Source organism: Protomyctophum bolini (assembly GCF_963924005.1).
Source record: "Protomyctophum bolini genome assembly, chromosome: 22".
Lineage (NCBI taxonomy): Eukaryota > Metazoa > Chordata > Actinopteri > Myctophiformes > Myctophidae > Protomyctophum > Protomyctophum bolini.
In genome coordinates, this window is record NC_137883.1 from 4,937,220 (window position 1) to 4,960,500 (window position 23,281).

General features: G+C 40.6%; 1 protein-coding gene across 1 annotated transcript; it reads right to left on the reverse strand.

Moving 5' to 3' along the window:
• Nucleotides 1–587: 587 nt before the first annotated feature.
• On the reverse strand, nucleotides 588–14,547 carry ptgdsa (prostaglandin D2 synthase a). The gene is made up of 7 exons (XM_080756533.1): nucleotides 14,346–14,547; nucleotides 10,981–11,120; nucleotides 8,432–8,508; nucleotides 4,028–4,138; nucleotides 3,137–3,238; nucleotides 2,034–2,088; nucleotides 588–865 (listed from the first exon to the last, which is right to left on the reverse strand). The coding sequence occupies exons 1-6, from the start codon at nucleotides 14,436–14,438 to the stop codon at nucleotides 2,054–2,056; spliced, it is 558 nt and encodes a 185-aa protein (XP_080612659.1). The 5' UTR covers nucleotides 14,439–14,547; the 3' UTR covers nucleotides 588–865; nucleotides 2,034–2,053.
• Nucleotides 14,548–23,281: the final 8,734 nt, after the last annotated feature.

Consider the following 23,281-nt stretch of genomic DNA (forward strand, 5'->3'; position numbering starts at 1 on the left):
GCCTTAACCCATTCTGAACGGGAACCCATTTTGGTGTTAGCATCATGTTATGCTTTAGCTATTGAAAAATAGCAGATCTACAAGCTCATAGCGCGCCACCGAGTGGCGCGCTACGAGCTTGTAGGTCTGCTATTTTTTTTAAATTGAAGAACGACTGACATTTTTAGAATCTGATCTCAGGTCAGAATGGGTTAATCAGACAAGTGTGTGTCCAGTGGAAACCTCGTATGAATCTGATCTCAGGTCAGAATGGGTTAAATGGGTTAAAGGCGATAAAGCGACACTCTACTAGGAATTAATGTTCAAGAATGGGTCAAATTAATTCAGTAATGAATGAATTAATATCAATTACACAACAGGTCGTTTCGAGGAAGCAACCTGATTGGTTGAAACGGCCTTCTGTAGCCGTGGTTCATGCGAGCACCACTCCACACCTAATCAAAACAAAGAATCCAGCTGCGCTGTTTTCCCAGAGCGCACAACCAAACTCGGTGGCTATAGGCTAGCTAGTTTCTTGGGACATTTGTGGTCGTGGTGGTGACTATACATCTGCCATTAAAAAAAATAATATTTTCTTAGTTTTAAGGGTGACTGTTGTATAATCGCACTGTAGAGTGTAATTAAACTCTACAACATTTCTCTTGTAGCCAAATACGAAGCACACCGATGAAGCCGGTCGATTTGACAACGTGGCTCCAAAAGTGCGCGCCGTCCAAAGTGTGGGAGGAGTAGGTGTAGGTGATGTACAGTATAGGTGTACAGTATGGGCTCGAGAGTTGAATTGATTGTTCGTTGTCGTTCTTGGAAGATATTGGAAGGAAAGGCAGCAGCAACTCGACACCAGGTTGTCGTCATTTTCAATGAGCTGGAATGACAGCCAGGGGGAAACAAAAGGTTGATTATCTGTGGAACAGGAGCATATCATGGCTATTTAAAGGAAAAAAGCAAATCACAAAGTGTTTCATATTAAAGGTGATATAGGCAAGTTTTCAGCCAAAAATCAACATATTTATCTATCTATATTTGTGGCCTTATTCCCTCTATCTTCCCCTATATTTTGATGCTGAGCTGCTGCCCTGTAGACATACACTCTCCCTTTGTCTCCCTCTATGTGTTTGTATCTGTTTATATCCACTGTTGTTTATGTCGCGGGACGGAAGCGTCGTGTTGGGAGGAGGGTCTGTGTGGGGGGTGACGCGGAGTCTTAGCCAATTGCAGCGCGAGGCTGTGACTGTGTGTTCGACCAAGCAGTATTATAATGAAAACGCAATGCGATTTCATTGCAACTTGCAATGAAATCGCATTGGTGAAACTAAGATATGGGGATAATATTATACTTGCAATTTGCAAGTATAATATTATCCCCATATCTTAGTTTCACCATTGTTCATGTGAAATAGTATGTTTATGATGTAATATGTAAGCCTGTTGAAATTATGAGAATCGCTATGTATAGCGCATGGTTTGGTGGTCCGGCCGGCTTGAAGCTTGCATTCAACCCGTGCTCGCCAACGGTGACAAGCCGTCGCTGATCATCATAGCGATGAATAACCGTGGACAAAGTAGTTCACATGAACGATGCTGTAGTGGCTGGGGCATTTGAGGGGCAATATGTTTTATATGCACGATTACAAATGAAAGATAATTGAATTGAGAGCCAGTGAGTCTGCTCCACTACTTCCTACTTCCTCATTTGCGGGACTCGTCGTGTCAGTCTTGTGATATTGTGATTACGCTACAGTTACCCTTAAAAAAACATGTCAACTCAATGTCATTGTTGTAACTATGATATCGATAGAAATTCATAATTTTTTAATGTCATATTTAGCCATACGAGCGCAATATCCATAGCGTCCCTCCCAGCAGCAACAACAACCCCATAGCCTGAAGTGACCTGGCTCAGCCAATAGAATGACGGGGGGAGGGGGGTGGAGCTAGATTTTAATTTGTTTGGAAACACTCGATCAATTCTGTGTACAAACACTGAAAACTTGCCTATATCACCTTTAAGCGTGACATATATATATATATACCTGTAGAAAGAGATCCAACTTTAATGCCCAGATCCTGTCGGCGGGCAGTTCTCTGCTGTAAAATGAAAAAAGAGACACCGATATGAATTGGGAATGCCGCTTTCCATCAACCCCACGTTAGTTAATCATATCAATGCATGAGTGCATATTAACCCATTCTTAAAAATCCTGCCAGTTTTCCGAAAAACCGTATGTTTCTGTATCAGTGGCGATCAATATATTCCATGTCATGGACCCCAAACATATGTAATATGCCTCCACCACCCCCCCCCCCCCCCCCCCCCATCTGAAAATATGTTATTCCAGGAAACCCCCCAGAAGCAAAGATTTGAGTTAAAATGCTCACATTCTGTCTCTCCCTCAATCTGACTCCACACTGGCCACTCCCATATCCCATTCCAGCACACCCAGTTCCATTTACACACCTGTCTTCAACTACCTCATCGGCCCAGCAATCCTCACATATCCACACTTTTCCTGGGCTGTGTGTGCTCCAGTTCCTGTCGATTTGGTCGAATGAAAGCCAATTAAACTGGTCAGATGACCAATGATATCCAATGAAATCAACAGGAACTGGAGCACACACAGCCCAGGAAAAGTGTGGATAAAACCGGACTCAGTGCAAACACTCATTGTCAGTTCATAACCATGTTGTCACAGATGTCCTGCCTGTTCCTGTGTTGACTTTGATGTCATTCTGATTATCATGCCTGATTCCTACCTGCAATTCCCCTGTGTAGTAAGATATCTCCTAATTCTTTATTAAATACCGGTACTTTATTATCTACTCTTGTTTGCTGTGACTTTGCACTTGGGTTCAACTCTCTGTCTGCATCCGTGACACTCTGTAATAATACATATTCAAAGATTTATTTGAGGCACATTTTCACCATTTTTCTAAAATGGCAGACCTACAAGCTCATAGCGCGGCACTCGGTGCCGCGCTATGAGCGTGTAGATCTGCTATTTTTCCAACAGCCAAAGTATAACAATGCTTTAAAACACCAAAAGGGGGTTCCCCCCCGCCCCAAAATGGGTCAATGTGTGCATGTGGTTTTGAGAGTGTATATAGTATATACCACACATATATTCTGTATGCTTACTTCCGTGAGGTGGTGTGAGAACAGACTCTGGGGGGAAACCCCGGGACCGCGCAAAGTCTCTGAACTTCTGAATGATCTCGGGTCGAAGAGAACGAGAACGACCTGTGGAGAGAGAGAGAGAGACACATGCAGGCAGAAATACTGTATGACTGACTGTATAGACAAATCCACAGAGGGGTGCCCTGGGGGCGCGGCCATTACTGAGGTGTAATCCGTGGAGCAGGTGCTCCGTAGGCCAGGTGTGGCTAATCAGTGCTGCTGTGCGTTAATGGTACACCTCAGTAATGGCCGCACCCAAGGCAACCCTCTGTGGATTTGTCTATAGCAGTGGTTCCCAAACCTATTCATGTCAAGGACCCCAAAAAATTGTTTATACGGCTTTAACAGTGACTTTCAACCATTTCCATTTCCAGGACCCCCAGTTTGACGTGCATTGGGCTATACGGACCCCCCCGTTTAATGGCATTTATATGTCTCTGAGACCCCCAATTTATATTGTAAAAACACTGTTAAATTAACTCTGATAGTGTACAAATGGACCCTAACGCGGGTCGCATTTGTACACTCTCAGAGTTACAGACCCATAAGGGTCCATTTGGCTCCTAACTATCATTTGGCTGGGGGGACCCCCCTGGAACTCCCTTGAGGACCCCCTGGGGGTCCCCGGACCCCCACTTTGGGAACCACTGCTGTATAGACAGGGCAGTGGTGGACAGTAAGCACCTTTACTTAAGTACTGTACTTCAGTGCCATTTTGAGGTATTTTGTACTTGTACTTGAGTATTTCCAATTTCCAATGCTTTTACTTACCACACTACATACTTCTACTCGTTTTATTTGAAAACTTTAGTTAGTTTGTGTGTTTGTGCGTGTGTGCGTGCGTGACCTCACCATACAGAGCCACCTGTGTGTACTCTCTATCAAACTTCTTGTGTTTGAGGACCAGGGCGTATTCAGTGTAGTTGGTCTCCACCACTGTGATGTCCTTCATCATGCTGTGACCTGAGAGAGAGAGAGAGAGAGAGAGAGAGAGAGAGAGACCGAGAGAAAGAGAGAGAGAGAGAAAGAGAGAGAGAGAGAGAGAGAGACAGAGAGAGAGAGAGACAGAACAGGACCTTATGATGGACTGAAGACATTTCCTATGTATAGCAGTATAGTTTCTCACATAGTAGTTTCTCACATGCACTTTCAAGATCATTAACCCATTCTGACCTGAGATCAGATTCTAAAAAATGTCTTCTATACATCCTGACAGTTTTCTGAAAAAGCTATGTTTCTGTGTGTCAGTCGTTCTTCGATTTTTCACAAACAGCAGCTCGTTTGGTTCCATTTGAACACTCTCAGAGTACAGATACAACATCTGAGAACTTTACTATTGGACTCCTAATGTGCCATAGTGGCATAATAACCTGGAGACTTAACATTCAGTAAAGTGGGTGTTGTGATAAAATCACACCCGTGTGAAGTGAGGGGCGCTAATATATTAAAGTCCAAGTCTCATGTTGCTATAATATGATTGGGTGATGTAATGATAATGTAAAACAAACGGTGACAAAACAAACATTACATTCTCTTTGTTGTTAATGGCTTTTAACGTTTGTGTTTAAGGGACAAGATGACGAACATTTTCCCTTTATTGTCAATGGCGTTTTTTTAAAACAAACACTGAACTAAAAACAAACATTAATTTCTCTTCATTGTCAATGGCGTTTTTTTTTTAAACAAACACTGAACTAAAAACAAACATTCATTTCTCTTCATTGTCAATGGCGTTTTTTTTTTAAAACAAACACTGAACTAAAAACAAACATTAATTTCTCTTCATTGTCAATGGCGTTTGTTAAATCAAACATTGAATAAAAACAAACCTGTATATAGGAGGTGCTAGCGCCCCTCAAAAATAAGAACATTTTAATGGTGTGTAAAACAGAAAATCTAAATCTTGCCACGGGTTTAATGTACAGTGTTGGTGTTGGTGACCCCTGGTCTACAAAGCCGTCTGAGACGGAATGAGTGCAAAGCAAGTCCCAGGAGTGGCCTATATCTCTGTCGCCCTCTCCTGGTTTCTTTCCAGTATTACAGCCTCAAATGATGTACATGGAATCACTCATTATACTATCCAGTCAATGACATATCTACACTTTCTGTTTTTGTAAGCCTTAATTTAAAAAAATACCCTGTGGCATCCAAAAAAGGAGGTTAGCTAATATTTTGATGATTGGGAATGCAAATCTAAGCCAATTGAGTACTTTCCCCCCCCCACCACTGCACATAATGGTACAGCAGACAGGATAAGGGGTGGCGCAATATGGGGCCCATGGTGTGTGTATATATATATATATATATATATATATATATATATATATATATATATATATATATATATACCTACACTGTCAAACTTCACAGTGCGTTAATCGCACGTCAAAAAAATTGTGCCGTTAAAAAGGATTGTGCGTTAACTAGTTAATAGCGCTTTAACTTTGACAGCCCTACAAAAAAATATTTTTCAAAAAAGAAATTCCAAAACTGTTCTTCAAAATTCAAAAAAAATTAAATTCTCAAAATTATCTCAAGGGCCAGATATTATTTCTGGCGGGCCAATTTCTGCCCGCGGGCCGACTGTTGCCGACCCCTGACCTACAGTATAAGGGCTCCATTTCCGTCACGGCTAAACCGCTAAATCCCTAAACTTATTTTAATTTTATTTATTTTTACTATTTTGAAAAACATTTTTGAATAGTTCAACTAGCCAATCTACATTGACACGTTTGTGAGCTTGTAGACTGGCCATTTTAACTATTAAAAAAAAAAAAGGCAAAGAAGTTTATAGATAAGGGGTTTAGCGGTGACGAAAATGGAGCCCTATATGTTTACCTATACCTATATAGCTATTGGGACGGTTTCTATAGCATCCAAAGGGGGATTATGTTACTGATCTATTGCTCAGCTGTGTTGATCAAGTGAGAATCACAATGCATAGAATTCAATCTATTTAGACCTGAGGACGATTCTACAAATGTCTTCTAAATCCTGACAGTTTTCAGAAAAGCCCTATGTTTCTATGTCAGTCGTTCTCAAACATTTTCATGTCAAGGAGCCCCAAAAATTATATTTAATTGGCCGCCGACCCCCATCTGAAAATATGTAGTTCCCAGAAGCAAAGATTTGAGTTAAAAACGTGCGCTCTGAAATAATATATATTCAAAGATTTACGCCACATTTTCACAATCTTTCAAAAATAGCAGACCTATACAAGCTTGTGGCGCGGCACTCAGGCTTGTAGATCTGCTATGTTTCAATAGCTAAAGTATGACATAATGCTCAAAACACCAACAGGGGTAGTCGTAAGTGCTCGCAAAACACAAAGCCAGAAAATATTATGCACTCATGAAAATTGACACAGTGCTACCTACTGGCTGTCCGTGTTGTCGTCTATCTCCTATCTATCTATAAATGCGACACATCTCTGTGTGTCGACTGTACGCGTGTTACGTCTGTAATGCGCGTAACTCGAGAACCGTTCGCCCCAGCGACTTCAAATTCGACACACGCGTTCCACACCCCCCGCAGGGAGTGCCGTGGCCGGTGTGGAGTCGGTCGGACCCACGGCTGTCCAGAACCGGCACACAAAAGGCCTCTCTCTGTCCGGGCTCTGGGCCTGATGTTGGATAGGAAATTCGGCGTGCCTGGCTGACACAGAACTCCATGTGAATAAAGGGCCACAGAGAGACAGAGACAGAAATCTCCATATATGGGGTCACAGACAGACGGGTGGATCGGGTACTCTGACACGGGTACAACGGGTATTGCATTGATCTCCAACTTCCATCGTTACAATACAGACTCGGTGCTCCTGGCACCTGCAAGTCTAGTTGAATAAAAGGTTTATAAAGCACTAGGCCTGTACGTGCCCATCGGCCTACTTGAGAACGATGCAACTTGGGAACCTAATAATACCCGCTGTCAACTTGTCATAGCACCTGTTTTAACTGTCTGTCTGTGTCCAACATGGAGATCTCTGTATCCGTCTGTCTGCCTGTGTCTGAAGAGTGCAACCTGACTGTGAAAAGTGGAGTGGTTAAGTAATCAATTTGCAGGTGTGGGGTTGCCATGGCAATCAATTGGCTGAGGCAGAGATTGGAAATCGCACCGCTATGGGGACTTTGGGCTGTATTTTGCGTGTCTTATAAGTACCAGGTCTTATTACGTAACTTATGACCTGGAGGCGTGGTCAGTGCTCTTTGGCCACTCAGAATAGCCAAATGGCATTGATCACGCCTCCAGTTAAGTAATAAGACCTGGTACTTAAGACACGCAAAATACAGCCCTCTGTCTCATTAGGAGAGCCTGAGCCTGACCAGAGCCTTTTGTGGTGGTCCTGGAGAACCGTGGGTACGACCGACTCGAGGCCGGGCACTGCACTCCCCGCGGGGGTGTGGAACGCGTGTGTCGAAGGTGAAGTCGGCGGGGCGAGCGGTTCTCGAGTTACGTGCATTACAACCGTACACACGCAGACAGAGAGGGACGTGGCGCATTTACAGTAGGATGTTATAAAAATTTGACTTAGAGCTTCCAGAGCTGCCATATAGTCTACCAGCACTTCCCAGCTTGAAATGACCAGTAACAATAGCTAATGGATGGTTCTTTTGGACAACGAATGAGGAAGAAACGGCATGACCTATACCACAGCCTGAAACGTTTGAGCTTGCGTACACCGTAGATCTGCTATTTTCACTACTTTTGGAAACGTTTGAAAGTGTAATACTTTCTACCTCATGTGAGCAGGGCCAAAGTGAGGTTCTGAGAACCTTATCTGATTCAATCAATACGGCACGGTTCGCTTGTAGTCCAAAAGCGCAAGGGGGTTTTGTCCCTATAGTCTTTCACTGCTGTATAGTGTACAATCTGTTGCACATTCGTGAAGGGGAGGAGGGGAGAGCTCAGTTGTTGTTTTTTAATGCACAGCTAAAGCCTATAATTATTATTGTTGTCCTTATTTGTCAGTAACATGGCTGCCTATAGATATCGCACAATGGGCCTTTCGTGTCAGAATGTCAAACCTCAGAATTAGCACAACATACAAGATGTTGTGTGTGTCTGTTATAATAAGTGATGCATGCGTTGCGTGTCTTTCAGCGTAGTTAATTTTAATACTTTATTAGGCAGACAGACAGGCAGACAGACAGACAGACAGACAGGCAGACAGACAGGCAGACAGGCAGACAGACAGACAGACAGACAGACAGACAGACAGACAGACACTACACAGAAACCTTTTAATAACAGACTTACGTGTGCTTAAGTAGGTGAACTGGCCAGCCTTGTTGGTCCTCTCGTATCTGTACAGCTTGCTTGCACAACCTGCGGGTCTATAGACCATATAAGGACGACAACACAGTGTCAATGTTTACTTTAGCCCCGCGGCTAAAGGGCCTGGTTATAGCTGGCTGCATGCTTGTACACCATGCGGCGTCGCCGCCAATTAAATGCAAGATTTACAATCTCGTGGTTCAGTATATCTGCTATATACAGGCACCGAAAATGGCAATGTAGATCTGCTATTTTGCACGATATACTGCCTGGCACACAACTATACAAGCATAAATGACCCCACCCTGCTGATCTTTCTCCGCGTGCACTCACACACTGAATGCTATGCGACTATAAAGTGTATACAATCTGTATGTGTATAATTTCACTTTTTAGCATTGTATATGTTGCTTGTTTCAACATCTAGATGTTTGATCTTCATTTGCTGCTATTTTTTTGAGAAATCTTAAAATTGCGGCACAAATCTTTGAATAGTATATTCTTTCAGAGCTAACGTTTTTTTTTCTTTTTTTTCGACGTCAGGCCTAAATGGACTATACGAGCAGTCTGAGATTGGTATAGGCTATACAGTATGTGGACTTGTGAGGATCAACACATTCGTTAAAAGGACAAAATCTGTCGTGATTGTAGGGACGGGTCTCACGCAGGGACAAATTAGCCATTGGGCCGGTGGGGCCGTGGCCCAGGGGCCCTTGGCTATCAGGGGCCCTTTGGGGAAATTGGACCGTGAGGTACTAGGCTTGACTCCCCGAAAAGGGCTTCTGGGGCCCTTCATTGGCCGTTGATTTTGTTAAATTTAGGTTAAAAAGATGATAAAAACACGAAAATGTCGCGCGCGCTATGGGGGCCCTGCAAATATTACCGGCCCAGGGGCCCCTCATGGGGGTTAATCCGTCCTAACGTGGAGTAGTTTGATGTTGAATGGGTTTTGTGTTAAATAGGTTTGCTCAAATAACGTCATGAAACTGTGCACTTTTATTGTGTAGTTGTCTGCAGCCTCACTCCCCCAAATCTTCCGCCGTAGTCTGAAAACCCACCTTTTCAGACTCCATCATGGCCCGTAGCACTTACCCTAGCCCCTTAGATAGAACTTTATGTAGACTCGGATAGCATTTTATACAGACTTATAGCATGTTACGTAGACAGCACTTGTAGCACTTCATATAGTATGTAATAGTTTATATGTATAGTTTTCATTGTATAGATATTCCACTGTTACGTTCTTCTTAGCTTACGCATGTTTCATGATAACTACTTATGTATTATGTGATGTATTGTATTGCCATGCTTTTTTGTTCTTGCTTATTGTAAATCGCTCTGGATTAAGAGTGTCTGCTAAATGCCTAAATTGTGTTCCTATAGTGTTCCTGTCTGCTCCCCTTGTTGTTACCTGCCTTCAGTCTGCATTGTTGCAAATGCAGTGAGCACTTACTATGAGACCTAGCAGATCGTGTGTGTGTGTGTGTGTGTGTGTGTGTGTGTGTGTGTGTGTGTGTGTGTGTGTGTGTGTGTGTGTGTGTGTGTGTGTGTGTGTGTGTGTGTGTGTGTGTGTGTGTGTGTGTGTGTGTGTGTGTGTGTGTCTGTCCGTGTCCCCCCCCCTTTGTGCCCATATATGGAGCGGAGTGATTTGTTTGTGATTGATGCAACACACTCCATATTTGGACGTATAGCTGCTTTGGGGACTCCTTATATGGTTATGGCTAAGTTAAAAACTTAACTTAAAAATAACTTAACTTAAAAAAATAATAACTTAAAAAATAAATCTTAAAAAACCCCAAATATGTACGAGCTGCGTTCGCTTCCCGCGTTTGCGCGTCTTACTGGTAATTGTATTGTATTTCACCTGTGCCCTGTTTAGTGTCAGCCTATCATGTGTTGATTGGAGTTCTGTTGCACCTGCGTCTAGTCCATTTTAAACCTCCCTGCGTTCAGTGTTCACTTGCCAGTTTATAGTTTATGCTATGGTGTGTCCACTGTCCAGCCCATGTATGTCCCGTGTTTGTAAATGAATCTTCATTGAACTTCCATCTTCCTGCCTTCCGGTGTGGTTCGGGAGGCATACTAATATAATCCGACGGTGCATTGGTTCGACATGCGTCCGCACCTCGGACTGGTGCCATGCTCCCGTCCTTGCGGTTATGGTTGGGGTTAGGGTTTGAGGTGGGTTGTCGTTTTTCGGACCAATGACTAGTCTAACTAAAGTAGGCCTATACTGCACCTGTGTGGTTCTGCACTTGGGTCCGACGTTTGTCTCATACCGTGACAAAAACATAATCACAATCGAATATCTAAATATGGAGCAAGCAACCTAAAACACTGTATGGGGGTGCACACGCAAAAAGTGAAATTAGCCTTGAATTGTGGGCTACTCTAAACACTACACTGTAGTGTTTCGAGTACAATTCAAGGCTAATTTCACTTTTACAGTCACAAGTCCCATGAATGCTTTAGACACACACACGCACGCGCGTCGTGCGCGCACGCATACACGCACGCACGCACAGACTCACGTGAGGTCCCACATGGTGAGGTTAACGTTGCCGTTGGCCTGTGGCGTTATCATGCCCATGGAGATCCTCATTCTGTCTCTGTAGGGAGCAAATGCTGCAGAGTCGTAGGCCAGGCCAACGCGGAACCACCTCCCTGCAAACTATAGACACACACAAATACTATACATCAGCACAAAAGACACGTATCACACGCACACACATCCAAATGCATGGAGATGAGAGCAAATTACTGTGGCCTGGGTCGTATACTGGCTCAGCGGTTTTTCGTCCCTCCATAAAAAAAATAAAGGCGAAAGCCACAAATATAAATATATATTTTTTTAAAAGTACTGCTGCTAACAATAATAGCCTGGTATGTTCAGTCTCTGTCACTCTCTTTTGAGTTTAACACATTCTTGGCGGGAACCCCTTTTGTGGTGTTTTAAAGCATTATGTTATACTTTAGCTATTGAAAAATATCAGATCTTCAAGCTCACCGAGTGCCGCGAGGCACCGGGTGCCGCGCTATGAACTTGTAGGTCTGCTATTTTTGAAAAAAAGCCGGCCCAGGCCAAGATGATCGAGCTTGAAGGGCACAATGGTGTTAAATGCTGAACTGTAGCCTGATGAACAAAATGTTCACCTTTTTGAGTGCAGGAGCAAGAGGTGGCATGGCATGGAGAGTAAATGGCATTCAATTCAAATATTGAAATTGCCCACACTTTTTTTTGGGTATAACTTGAGAACTACTTTTAAAATGACCAGCTCAACAATATCTACCAACGAAGATATTTTTCCCGCATTGCTGAAAATAGTAAAAAAAAAAAAAAGTAAAAAAAAAAAGTACCTGAGCGCTTTGGAATAGTGTTGCCACAGACCCCAGCATTTTTGTTTGTCTAATATTTGTCTAAAGGGCCGTCTAAAAATGTGATACAATTATTTTTCTTAGATTAGACGTTGATTGGCGGTTGTTTAAACGTCTATATATATATAGACCGTCTATAGACGTTTGAACAACCGCTAATCAACGTCTTGTCTAAGGATAGACGTCTAAAACAACTTTAATTTTTATCCGTTTTTATCGCATTTTTAGACGGACGTCTAATAGCCGTCTATTGCTCAGTGTAGACAAACACACTTGGAATGGGAAATGGAGGAGGGGGCATTGTAATAATTGGTAGTTTCTTGTATATCGCAATCTACCTTTTGGGCACCCCTGCCATAGATAGAGGGCATACAATACATGCCTGGGCAAATGGAGGCCCGGCGCGGGGGGGGGGGGGGGACACGCCACATTCACTTAACGCGTCCCACGAGTTTAATAGCAGCTGTTACAATTCCAATATCTGGCTAAATCTTCTTTGTCTTCTTTGTCGTTTATGTGCCAAAAGTGTGATTTTTGAGACCCCATTTCCTCGAATGGAATCAGTTTCTTGTCCATGGAGCGTACGGAAGCAAGCAACATAAAGATCATCAACGAAGCTAATACAACCCAAAGTTCTATCGACGTTTCACGTCATTGTCACCTCATCATGTTCTGTCACTGTCCACTTTTTGTTTTATTTTACACTCCCTTAATGCTTGGTGTTTTAAGCATTATCTTACACTTTAGCTATTAAAAAAATACCACATCTACAAGCTACGAGCTTGTAGATGTGGTATTTTTGAAAAATCGTGAAAATGTAGTGCAAATCTTTGAATATATATATTCTTTCAGAGCGAACGTTTTTAACTCGAATCTTCGCTTCTGGGGGGGGGGGGGGGGTCGGCGGCCAAATACATATAATCTTGGGGGTCCTTGACATGAAAATGTTTGAGAACCACACACACAGAAACATGGGTTTTTCAGAAAACTCTCAGAATCTGTAGAACCGTTCCCATGGGTCTGAATGGGTTAACAGTTTTAAGAACTTTTCAATTCAACTCTGCACGCAGTGATGGTGACGAAATCAATCACCTCCCACAACGTGCAGTGTGTGGCGCAGGTCATGTTGGACCATAGTTCTCCCAGGCGGAAATGAAGTATAGTTTGAATCATTTTTTTATAGAAGAAGCATTTTATATAGTTTTGGCGTTGAAGCAATAAAATGTCAGCCTATAATAGTTTGCTTTGGATTGATTAACGCCCTTACATTAAGTCACTTTACATGAAGAAACTACTTTTTGCTGTAACTTTTAACGTAACTCTTTACATTTTCCCATTCAGTAACGCCATTATAGTTACTGTGTTGTCAATGGGTGAGTTGGTTAGTTAGTTAGTTACCCACGTTACGTAATGTGATCCAAAAGAACCGTGTTCTTTTCCCGTTTTCTCCTCTCTTTTGGCAAGTAGAGCTTAAAACAAACCAACTGTATAGCAGTGACATTAGGGATTTCTTTCCCCCCCCTTGAAAACAATGTATCTGAATGGGAAAATCATATATTTTTAGTTTTTCTTTTCTCCTTTTTTTATAAAGTAAAGTAAAGTAACTATAGTTACTTTCATCATGTAGTAACTAGTAGATAAAGTAATTCGTTACTTTGTCAGACTATAGTAACTGTAACTATAACTTATTACTTTTTTTTAAAGTAACTTGAACAACACTGATTATAGCTTTATTGAAGCCAACTGTCCCAACTGCTATACCAGGTCAGGGTTAGCACTGGCCACCCAAACGCACGCACACAAACACACACATACGTAAACATGCACGCACACACACACACACACACACACACACACACACACACACACACACACACACACACACACACACACACACACACACACACACACACACACAAGCAAGCTCTATACCCCCCTTCTCTCTCTCTCTCTCTCGCACACACACGCACACAAACGCACACACACACGCGTGCGCGCACGCACACACAGCGCCACATCAGAACACGGCGTTCCCTCAGAGAAGAGCTCAGTCAATAGAGAGGAGGACAGACTAGGCGGGGGGTGGGGGGGGGGACATGGAACTGGACAGCTGAATGACAGCTCTGTCAAACGAGATCGCTCTCTCTGAGAGAGTCACTGCATGTCTGCACATGTCACACATTATTATTATTATTACACAGTATAAAGATCTTGCCGTTCATGTAACTCCGATTAATAAGAATTGTTGTTGACCCTCCTTTTTTTTTTTTTTTTACACACTCTTTGGTGTTAAATTAACAGTGTATAGAAAAACATATCCGCGGCCAAAACATTCAGCATACACGTATGTATGTACAGTGTACACAAAAACCTGCAGTGGAGCTATAATGTCGTCAACTGGATTGACCTCGTTTGCATTACTATTTAAAACGGTAAACTTGGTATATTGCTGAATACATGCTCTCTCTCTCTCTGTGTGTGTGTGTGTGTGTGTGTGTGCGCGTGCGCGTGCGTGTCCTACCCTCTGTAGGTTGAAGTCTTTCTGGGGCTGTACATCTGCGTGCAGCGCTGTCACATATGACAGCGTCACCATGACAACCACGGAGATCCTCATGTTTGCTCGGAGAAGAGGCCAAATGACGGAGAGACAGCTGGGGCCAGAGAGGAGAGAGAGAGAGAGAGAGAGAGAGAGAGAGAGAGAGAGAAATGTAGTCCAACCTAAAGTGAACCGTATTAAATGAGGTGAAAAGTACAGGTATGGAGTGGCAATGCCACAGCTTGTTTTCCTTTTCTTTTTTTCTTTTTTCTCTTTTTTTTTTCACGACCCACCCACCTGATGCCTAGCCAATCATCTCTGAGGACCCGCAGCTGAGGACACAGGAGTCAACTGTTTGACGACAGAGTGGAACACACACACACAGGGCCCTGCAGGGGGGCACTGGGGGTGGTCTTTCTGTTACATGGGTATATAGAGCGTCGCAGTCCCGCCCCCTTTCATGACGACGCCAGGCCCAGGAAATAATTCCCTATAGTCCGGCAGCCGAGGTGGACAGGTGGGAAATTTTTAGTATTTTTTATTGGCCTAAAATATTGTCTATAATAATATATAGTAAAAAAATTGAAAAAAGAAACGATGGGTTATAGCCAATCGTTTTTTATTTATTTTTTAAAAATTGCGAATTGCGGAGTATTGCGGAGTTTATAGCCCATGTTTTTTTATTTTATTTTTTTAAAGTGCGGAGTATTGCGGAGGAATTGCGGAGTGTTGCGGAAAAATTGCGGAAAAAACAATGGGTTATAGCCCATCGTTTTTTGAATTTTTGAAAAAAATGTTATCCTCATTTTTCATCATTTTTGAACATGGGCTATAGCTCCTACCGTACGGCATACTATAGCACGCCGTTTTTCATCATTTTTGAGGATTTGAAGAAAATTCAAAATTTCAAAAAACATGGGTTATAGCCCATCGTTTTTTGAATTTTTGAAAAAAATGTTATCCTCATTTTTCATCATTTTTGAACATGGGCTATAGCCCCTACCGTACGGCATACTATAGCACGCCGTTTTTCATCATTTTTGAGGATTTGAAGAAAATTCAAAATTTCAAAAAACATGGGTTATAGCCCATCGTTTTTTGAATTTTTGAAAAAAATGTTATCCTCATTTTTCATCATTTTTGAACATGGGCTATAGCTCCTACCGTACGGCATACTATAGCACGCCGTTTTTCATCATTTTTGAGGATTTGAAGAAAATTCAAAATTTCAAAAAACATGGGTTATATCCCATCGTTTTTTGAATTTTTGAAAAAAATGTTATCCTCATTTTTAATCATTTTTGAACATGGGCTATAGCCCCTACCGTACGGCATACTATAGCACGCCGTTTTTCATCATTTTTGAGGATTTGAAGAAAATTCAAAATTTCAAAAAACATGGGTTATAGCCCATCGTTTTTTGAATTTTTGAAAAAAATGTTATCCTCATTTTTCATCATTTTTGAACATGGGCTATAGCCCCTACCGTACGGCATACTATAGCACGCCGTTTTTCATCATTTTTGAGGATTTGAAGAAAATTCAAAATTTCAAAAAACATGGGTTATAGCCCATCGTTTTTTGAATTTTTGAAAAAAATGTTATCCTCATTTTTCATCATTTTTGAACATGGGCTATAGCCCCTACCGTACGGCATACTATAGCACGCCGTTTTTCATCATTTTTGAGGATTTGAAGAAAATTCAAAATTTCAAAAAACATGGGTTATAGACCATCGTTTTTTGAATTTTTGAAAAAAATGTTATCCTCATTTTTCATCATTTTTGAACATGGGCTATAGCTCCTACCGTACGGCATACTATAGCACGCCGTTTTTCATCATTTTTGAGGATTTGAAGAAAATTCAAAATTTCAAAAAACATGGGTTATATCCCATCGTTTTTTGAATTTTTGAAAATAATGTTATCCTCATTTTTCATCATTTTTGAACATGGGCTATAGCCCCTACCGTACGGCATACTATAGCACGCCGTTTTTCATCATTTTTGAGGATTTGAAGAAAATTCAAAATTTCAAAAAACATGGGTTATAGCCCATCGTTTTTTTGAATTTTTGAAAAAAATGTTATCCTCATTTTTCATCATTTTTGAACATGGGCTATAGCCCCTACCATACGGCATACTATAGCACGCCGTTTTCATCATTTTTGAGGATTTGAAGAAAATTCAAAATTTCAAAAAACATGGGTTATAGCCCATCGTTTTTTGAATTTTTGAAAAAAATGTTATCCTCATTTTTAATCATTTTTGAACATGGGCTATAGCCCCTACCGTACGGCATACTATAGCACGCCGTTTTTCATCATTTTTGAGGATTTGAAGAAAATTCAAAATTTCAAAAAACATGGGTTATAGCCCATCGTTTTTTGAATTTTTGAAAAAAATGTTATCCTCATTTTTCATCATTTTTGAACATGGGCTATAGCCCCTACCGTACGGCATACTATAGCACGCCTTTTTTCATCATTTTTGAGGATTTGAAGAAAATTCACAATTTCAAAAAACATGGGTTATAGCCCATCGTTTTTTGAATTTTTGAAAAAAATGTTATCCTCATTTTTCATCATTTTTGAACATGGGCTATAGCCCCTACCGTACGGCATACTATAGCACGCCGTTTTTCATCATTTTTGAGGATTTGAAGAAATTTCAAAATTTCAAAAAACATGGGTTATAGCCCATCGTTTTTTGAATTTTTGAAAAAAATGTTATCCTCATTTTTCATCATTTTTGAACATGGGCTATAGCCCCTACCATACGGCATACTATAGCACGCCGTTTTTCATCATTTTTGAGGATTTGAAGAAAATTCAAAATTTCAAAAAACATGGGTTATAGCCCATTGTTTTTTGAATTTTTGAAAAAAATGTTATCCTCATTTTTCATCATTTTTGAACATGGGCTATAGCCCCTACCGTACGGCATACTATAGCACGCCGTCTTTCATCATTTTTGAGGATTTGAAGAAAATTCAAAATTTCAAAAAACATGGGTTATAGCCCATCGTTTTTTGAATTTTTGAAAAAAATGTTTTCCTCATTTTTCATCATTTTTGAACATGGGCTATAGCTCCTACCGTACGGCATACTATAGCACGCCGTTTTTCATCATTTTTGAGGATTTGAAGAAAATTCAAAATTTCAAAAAACATGGGTTATAGCCCATCGTTTTTTGAATTTTTGAAAAAAATGTTATCCTCATTTTTCATAATTTTTGAACATGGGCTATAGCCCCTACCGTACGGCATACTATAGCACGCCGTTTTTCATCATTTTTGAGGATTTGACAAAATGAAAAAAAATGACACAATTTTTTTTGTACTTTTGTGTTTCTCTTCTTTATATATTACTTTACTGTTGAAATGTAAAATTTACATTTTAACCAAAGGACCTGTAAATGACAACACAAAAACTAAGGCACTGGTGTCGTACTTCTGGTTTACCGGAACGGGGTGCAACTCCCTGCAGTGCCCTGCTCAATTTGTTGTATTTACATGGTTCATTGGTCCATGGTCTCAGAGGTCATCGCTATAGTCTTCATCATTGTTGAGGATTTAAAAAAGGTGAAAATCGAGGAAAAAAGAGTGTTGCGGAGGATGAGAAACATTAGAAAATTGCGGAGTGTTGCGGAGGATGAGAAACATTAGCAAGGAAGGAATTGTGGAAAATTGCGGAAAATTGCAGATTTCTTTTTTTTAATTGCGAAATTGCGGAATGTTGCGGAGGAATTGTGGAAAATTGCGGAAAAATTACCGAGTGTTGCGGAGGAATTGTGGAAAATTGCGGAAAATTGCAGAATTTAAAAAAAAAAAAATTGCGGAAATTGCGGAAAAATTGCGGAGTGTTGCGGAGGAATTGTGGAAAATTGCGGAAAATTGCAGATTTCTTTTTTTAAATTGCGAAATTGCGGAAATTGCGGAAAAATTGCGGAAAATTGCAGATTTCTTTTTTTTAAATTGCGAAATTGCGGAAATTGCGGTATGTTGCGGAGGAATTGTGGAAAATTGCGGAAATTGCGGAAAATTGCAGATTTCTTTTTTTTTAATTGCGAAATTGCGGAAATTGCGGAAAGTGTTGCGGAGGAATTGTGGAAAATTGCAGATTTCTTTTTTTTAAATTGCGAAATTGCGGAAAAATTGCGGAATGTTGCGGAGGAATTGTGGAAAATTGCGGAAATTGCGGAAAAATTGCCGAGTGTTGCGGAGGAATTGTGGAAAATTGCGGAAATTGTGGAAAATTGCGGAATTTAAAAAAAAAAAATTGCGGAAATTGCGGAAAAATTGCGGAGTGTTGCGGAGGAATTGTGGAAAATTGCGGAAAATTGCAGATTTCTTTTTTTTAAATTGCGAAATTGCGGAAATTGCGGAAAAATTGCGGAGTGTTGCGGAGGAATTGTGGAAAATTGCGGAAAATTGCAGATTCTTTTTTTTTAATTGCGAAATTGCGGAAAAATTGCGGAATGTTGCGGAAAATTGCGTTGAGTGTTGCGGAGGAATTGTGGAAAATTGCGGAAAATTGCAGATTTCTTTTTTTTAAATTGCGAAATTGCGGAAAAATTGCGGAATGTTGCGGAGGAATTGTGGAAAATTGCGGAAATTGCGGAAAAATTGCAGAGTGTTGCGGAGGAATTGTGGAAAATTGCGGAAATTGCGGAAAATTGCGGAATTTAAAAAAAAAAAATTGCGGAAATTGCGGAAAAATTGCAGATTCTTTTTTTTTAATTGCGAAATTGCGGAAAAATTGCGGAATGTTGCGGAAAATTGCGTTGAGTGTTGCGGAGGAATTGTGGAAAATTGCGGAAAATTGCAGATTTCTTTTTTTTAAATTGCGAAATTGCGGAAAAATTGCGGAATGTTGCGGAGGAATTGTGGAAAATTGCGGAAATTGCGGAAAAATTGCAGAGTGTTGCGGAGGAATTGTGGAAAATTGCGGAAATTGCGGAAAATTGCGGAATTTAAAAAAAAAAATTGCGGAAATTGCGGAAAAATTGCGGAGTGTTGCGGAGGAATTGTGGAAAATTGCGGAAAATTGCAGATTTCTTTTTTTTAAATTGCGAAATTGCGGTATGTTGCGGAGGAATTGTGGAAAATTGCGGAAATTGCGGAAAATTGCAGATTTCTTTTTTTTTAATTGCGAAATTGCGGAAATTGCGGAAAAATTGCGGAGTGTTGCGGAGGAATTGTGGAAAATTGCGGAAAATTGCAGATTTCTTTTTTTTAAATTGCGAAATTGCGGAAATTGCGGAAAAAATTGCGGAGTGTTGCGTAGGAATTGTGGAAAATTGCGGAAAATTGCAGATTCTTTTTTTTTAATTGCGAAATTGCGGAAAAATTGCGGAATGTTGCGGAAAATTGCATTGAGTGTTGCGGAGGAATTGTGGAAAATTGCGGAAAATTGCAGATTTCTTTTTTTTAAATTGCGAAATTGTGGAAATTGCGGTATGTTGCGGAGGAATTGTGGAAAATTGCGGAAAATTGCAGATTTCTTTTTTTTAAATTGCGAAATTGCGGAAAAATTGCGGAGTGTTGCGGAGGAATTGTGGAAAATTGCGGAAAATTGCAGATTCTTTTTTTTTTTAATTGCGAAATTGCGGAAAAATTGCGTGTTGTTCACGCCCCACTCAGCACGAAAACATCAATTAAGTCCATATATGGGCATTCCCAGACGTGTTGTTTCAGCGCGTCTCGCCCTCAGGGTGATGACTATAGTTCAGTCAAGAAACATTACAGAAAGGCGATTGTATTTTATTCAAATGACAAAACGGATATATTTATAGAATTTTAAGGATCCATTATCAGGACATCATGCAGCGCTGACAATGCACTGGGAACCTGTTCAATAAGTAGGCATGCACTTGGGAAGAGATGGACTCACTATAACGTAATTGATTGGACAGAATATGAAGTTATTTGAACAATAAAGGTGATGATATACAGTAGCCATGGCCTTCTGGTGAGAATGGGCAGACTGATGAAACAAGCAAAAATATTAAATATTTGAATGTGTACTAAAATACTTAATATATAGTAATATAATCATTACTGTACAGCTTTATATAGATTGCTTTCTCAAAGAGTCAAATCCGACCTGTCCTTTGATTAATAGATCAATGTTGGCCAACGACAAGGCCACAAATTGGAGATCCACATTTCGTTTTTTTTTTTTTTTTTACAAAGAAAGAAAAAGAAATTTCCAGTATGAAAGATTCCATTTAGCTTATTTTTTTTTGTAGTTTGTGGAAAGGTCAAACTGAGGTAGCAATTTACAGTATGTCACAATGACAAATCAGTACATTTCCGCAATATTATCATTTGGTGAATCAGGGGATATAAGACAATCTGTAAAAACTGACAAGTTAAGAGATTTCCAAACGAAATTCAAACATGACGCAAACCTCCACAGAGAACAATAATATAAAAAGGAATTTCCCGTCTATATCCCCGACAGCTCCGCAAAGTTGCACAGCTGTCTATTGTAGACGTCACGACGGCACGGGCACTCTCTAACCTCACGCTGCCAGATCCAAGAAGCTTGCTACGCAAGTTTGTTTCACAGGAACATGGCTATCCAATACCGCCCCCATCTGGCAGAGTCAGGTTAGGCACACTCCACGTTCAGTGGAAAAGTTGGCTAAGAACATAAACAGACAATTTACTAATAAGAGCCCTCTTTGTTTCCCAAACATCGTACAGTAGGCTATACATGACAGACTGACAGGGCATAACACTGCTGCACCACACAGACAGAGAGGTGGAGAGTAGCCTATAAGACAGAGACTTCTTATGCATAGTAAGTCTTAAAAACACAACATACAATTTGACGTGCAACAAACAGTGTAAAAAAAAAAGAAAAAAGAATAGAATCCATCTCCCTTGTGTCTTACATTCAACTTCAGTACTGAAATAATGTTCGGGATGAACCAACAGTGAGGATTTCTATATAGGTCGTCCCAACAGAAATGACGTTTTACTACACTAAAAGTGTGTATGTATTCATCAATATGCTTATTTGACCACCCATCCGTGCCCAGTGCTTTTCAATGGGTATAGGCATGTAACGATTCACTCAACTCACGATACGATTTTTCACGATATTTTATATTTACATTACTTTTGACAGTGATACATAATTGCCTTCCTTGATGTATTAATGAGCATCAACGGCCATCACCTGGGCACAGTCCCACACACACACACACACACACACACAGCTCCCCTCTACAGCGTTCTACTGAAAGCGACGACTCATTTCTCTCCAAAACACTTGAATATGATTAAATATATAAAAAAAATTAATATCGATACATCGATAAAACGATTTATCGTTACATGCCTGGAACGGAGCGTTTTAGTTTTTGCAGAAATCCGTGAATGGCTTCGTTTCCATTAAAAAGCACCCAGCATAGATGGAATTCAAGTTCAACTTCCTTAATCCATTTGAACATTAACCGTACAGCATTGGGCTTTTCTAAAATTGGACTAAACGACAAACTAAAAGGTAGGCCAACTTTTATAATTACTTTAAAACATTTGCAGAGTGGTACATGACTGTTTCTAGATAATCATGCATATAGGTGTATACAAAAACATCAACATTTAAATGTACTGTTTAACAGATAATGAAATAAACAAAAGTCTTCAACTCTTTGAAGGTAACTGGTCTTTACAATTTTATTAAAAAAAAATGTAAATGTTGTTTTTGGGTTTTCTTTTTTTAGAAAGAACATTAAAATACAAAAATCAACAAAAACAAAAAGGTCACACACACACACACACCCACCCTTTTTAGTTTTCTAACCCCAACAACGAGACCACATAGGTGAATGGATTGCAATTTAACACATCAACAAAGCTCATTTGAAGTCTAATGGTTTCACTCAACTTCACAAACCCTTTTGGTTAAGTAGTCATTGCTAAAGTGGCTGCAAGACCCATTATGCTATTACAAGATTTTTTAAAGCACTCATGCTTACACAGTACCTACCTTAGAATTCACCAAATCTGAACACAAAAGGTTTGCACAAAAACGTATTCTAAATGTACGCCATCAGGTACACAGCAGTGAAGAGCAACGTGTATGAATGTGTTCACGTCAACAACCACTTCAACTATTTTGTTAAAGTTGTTTTTGTTACTTTTAGTAGCTGTGAGACTATACTACAATCAGCCAGAACTTAGAATACAAAACACAAATTGTTTCAAAAAAAGGTTATTCTATGAACGTGCGCTACGTTTATCATTTTAAGTTATGCACTTGCATTGGGGAAAGTGAACCGTGAACACATGCATTCTATGTAGTAAACGTTTCTTATAACTCCCTTTTCATTACAGTAAATTCAACAGTACAGCTTTCCTCCATCATGTCAAACTGGCCACCAACTGCAAAATGTACCAGACAGCCATTGTCATGAAACCAACGTGCTCCAATACAGGAGGACATTGGGGGCAGTGGTGACGGGGACCAAACACTTTACTCTCGTCAACAATTATGACCAACACTCACCACCCACGTGAGCATGACCGACCACCTGTACGCCTCCTGCTCCCAACTGTACCCCTGCGGTAAACATGACAGCATTGTCAAGTAAAATAAGTCAGAGGAGGGGGGGGGGGGGGAACGTAGGACAACAATAAAAACACTAGCCTGAGACAAGAGCATGCAGAATAGGACTACAAACGCATGCAGGAGAAGGGAATAAGGACAATGCAGGTGGTTGTAAAGGGCCAAAGCACACACGTCGTGTTGGAGGAGGAGGAGGTGGTTGTCGTTTGTTTTTTTCTCTCCTCTTGGAAGGCGTTAGTTCGCCACGGTTCGGTACAGTTTTACATTATTGTAATTACTGTATGTGTGTGTGGGGGGGGGGGGGGGGGGGGGCAATGGCTCATTAAAAAGGCGCCTTCAT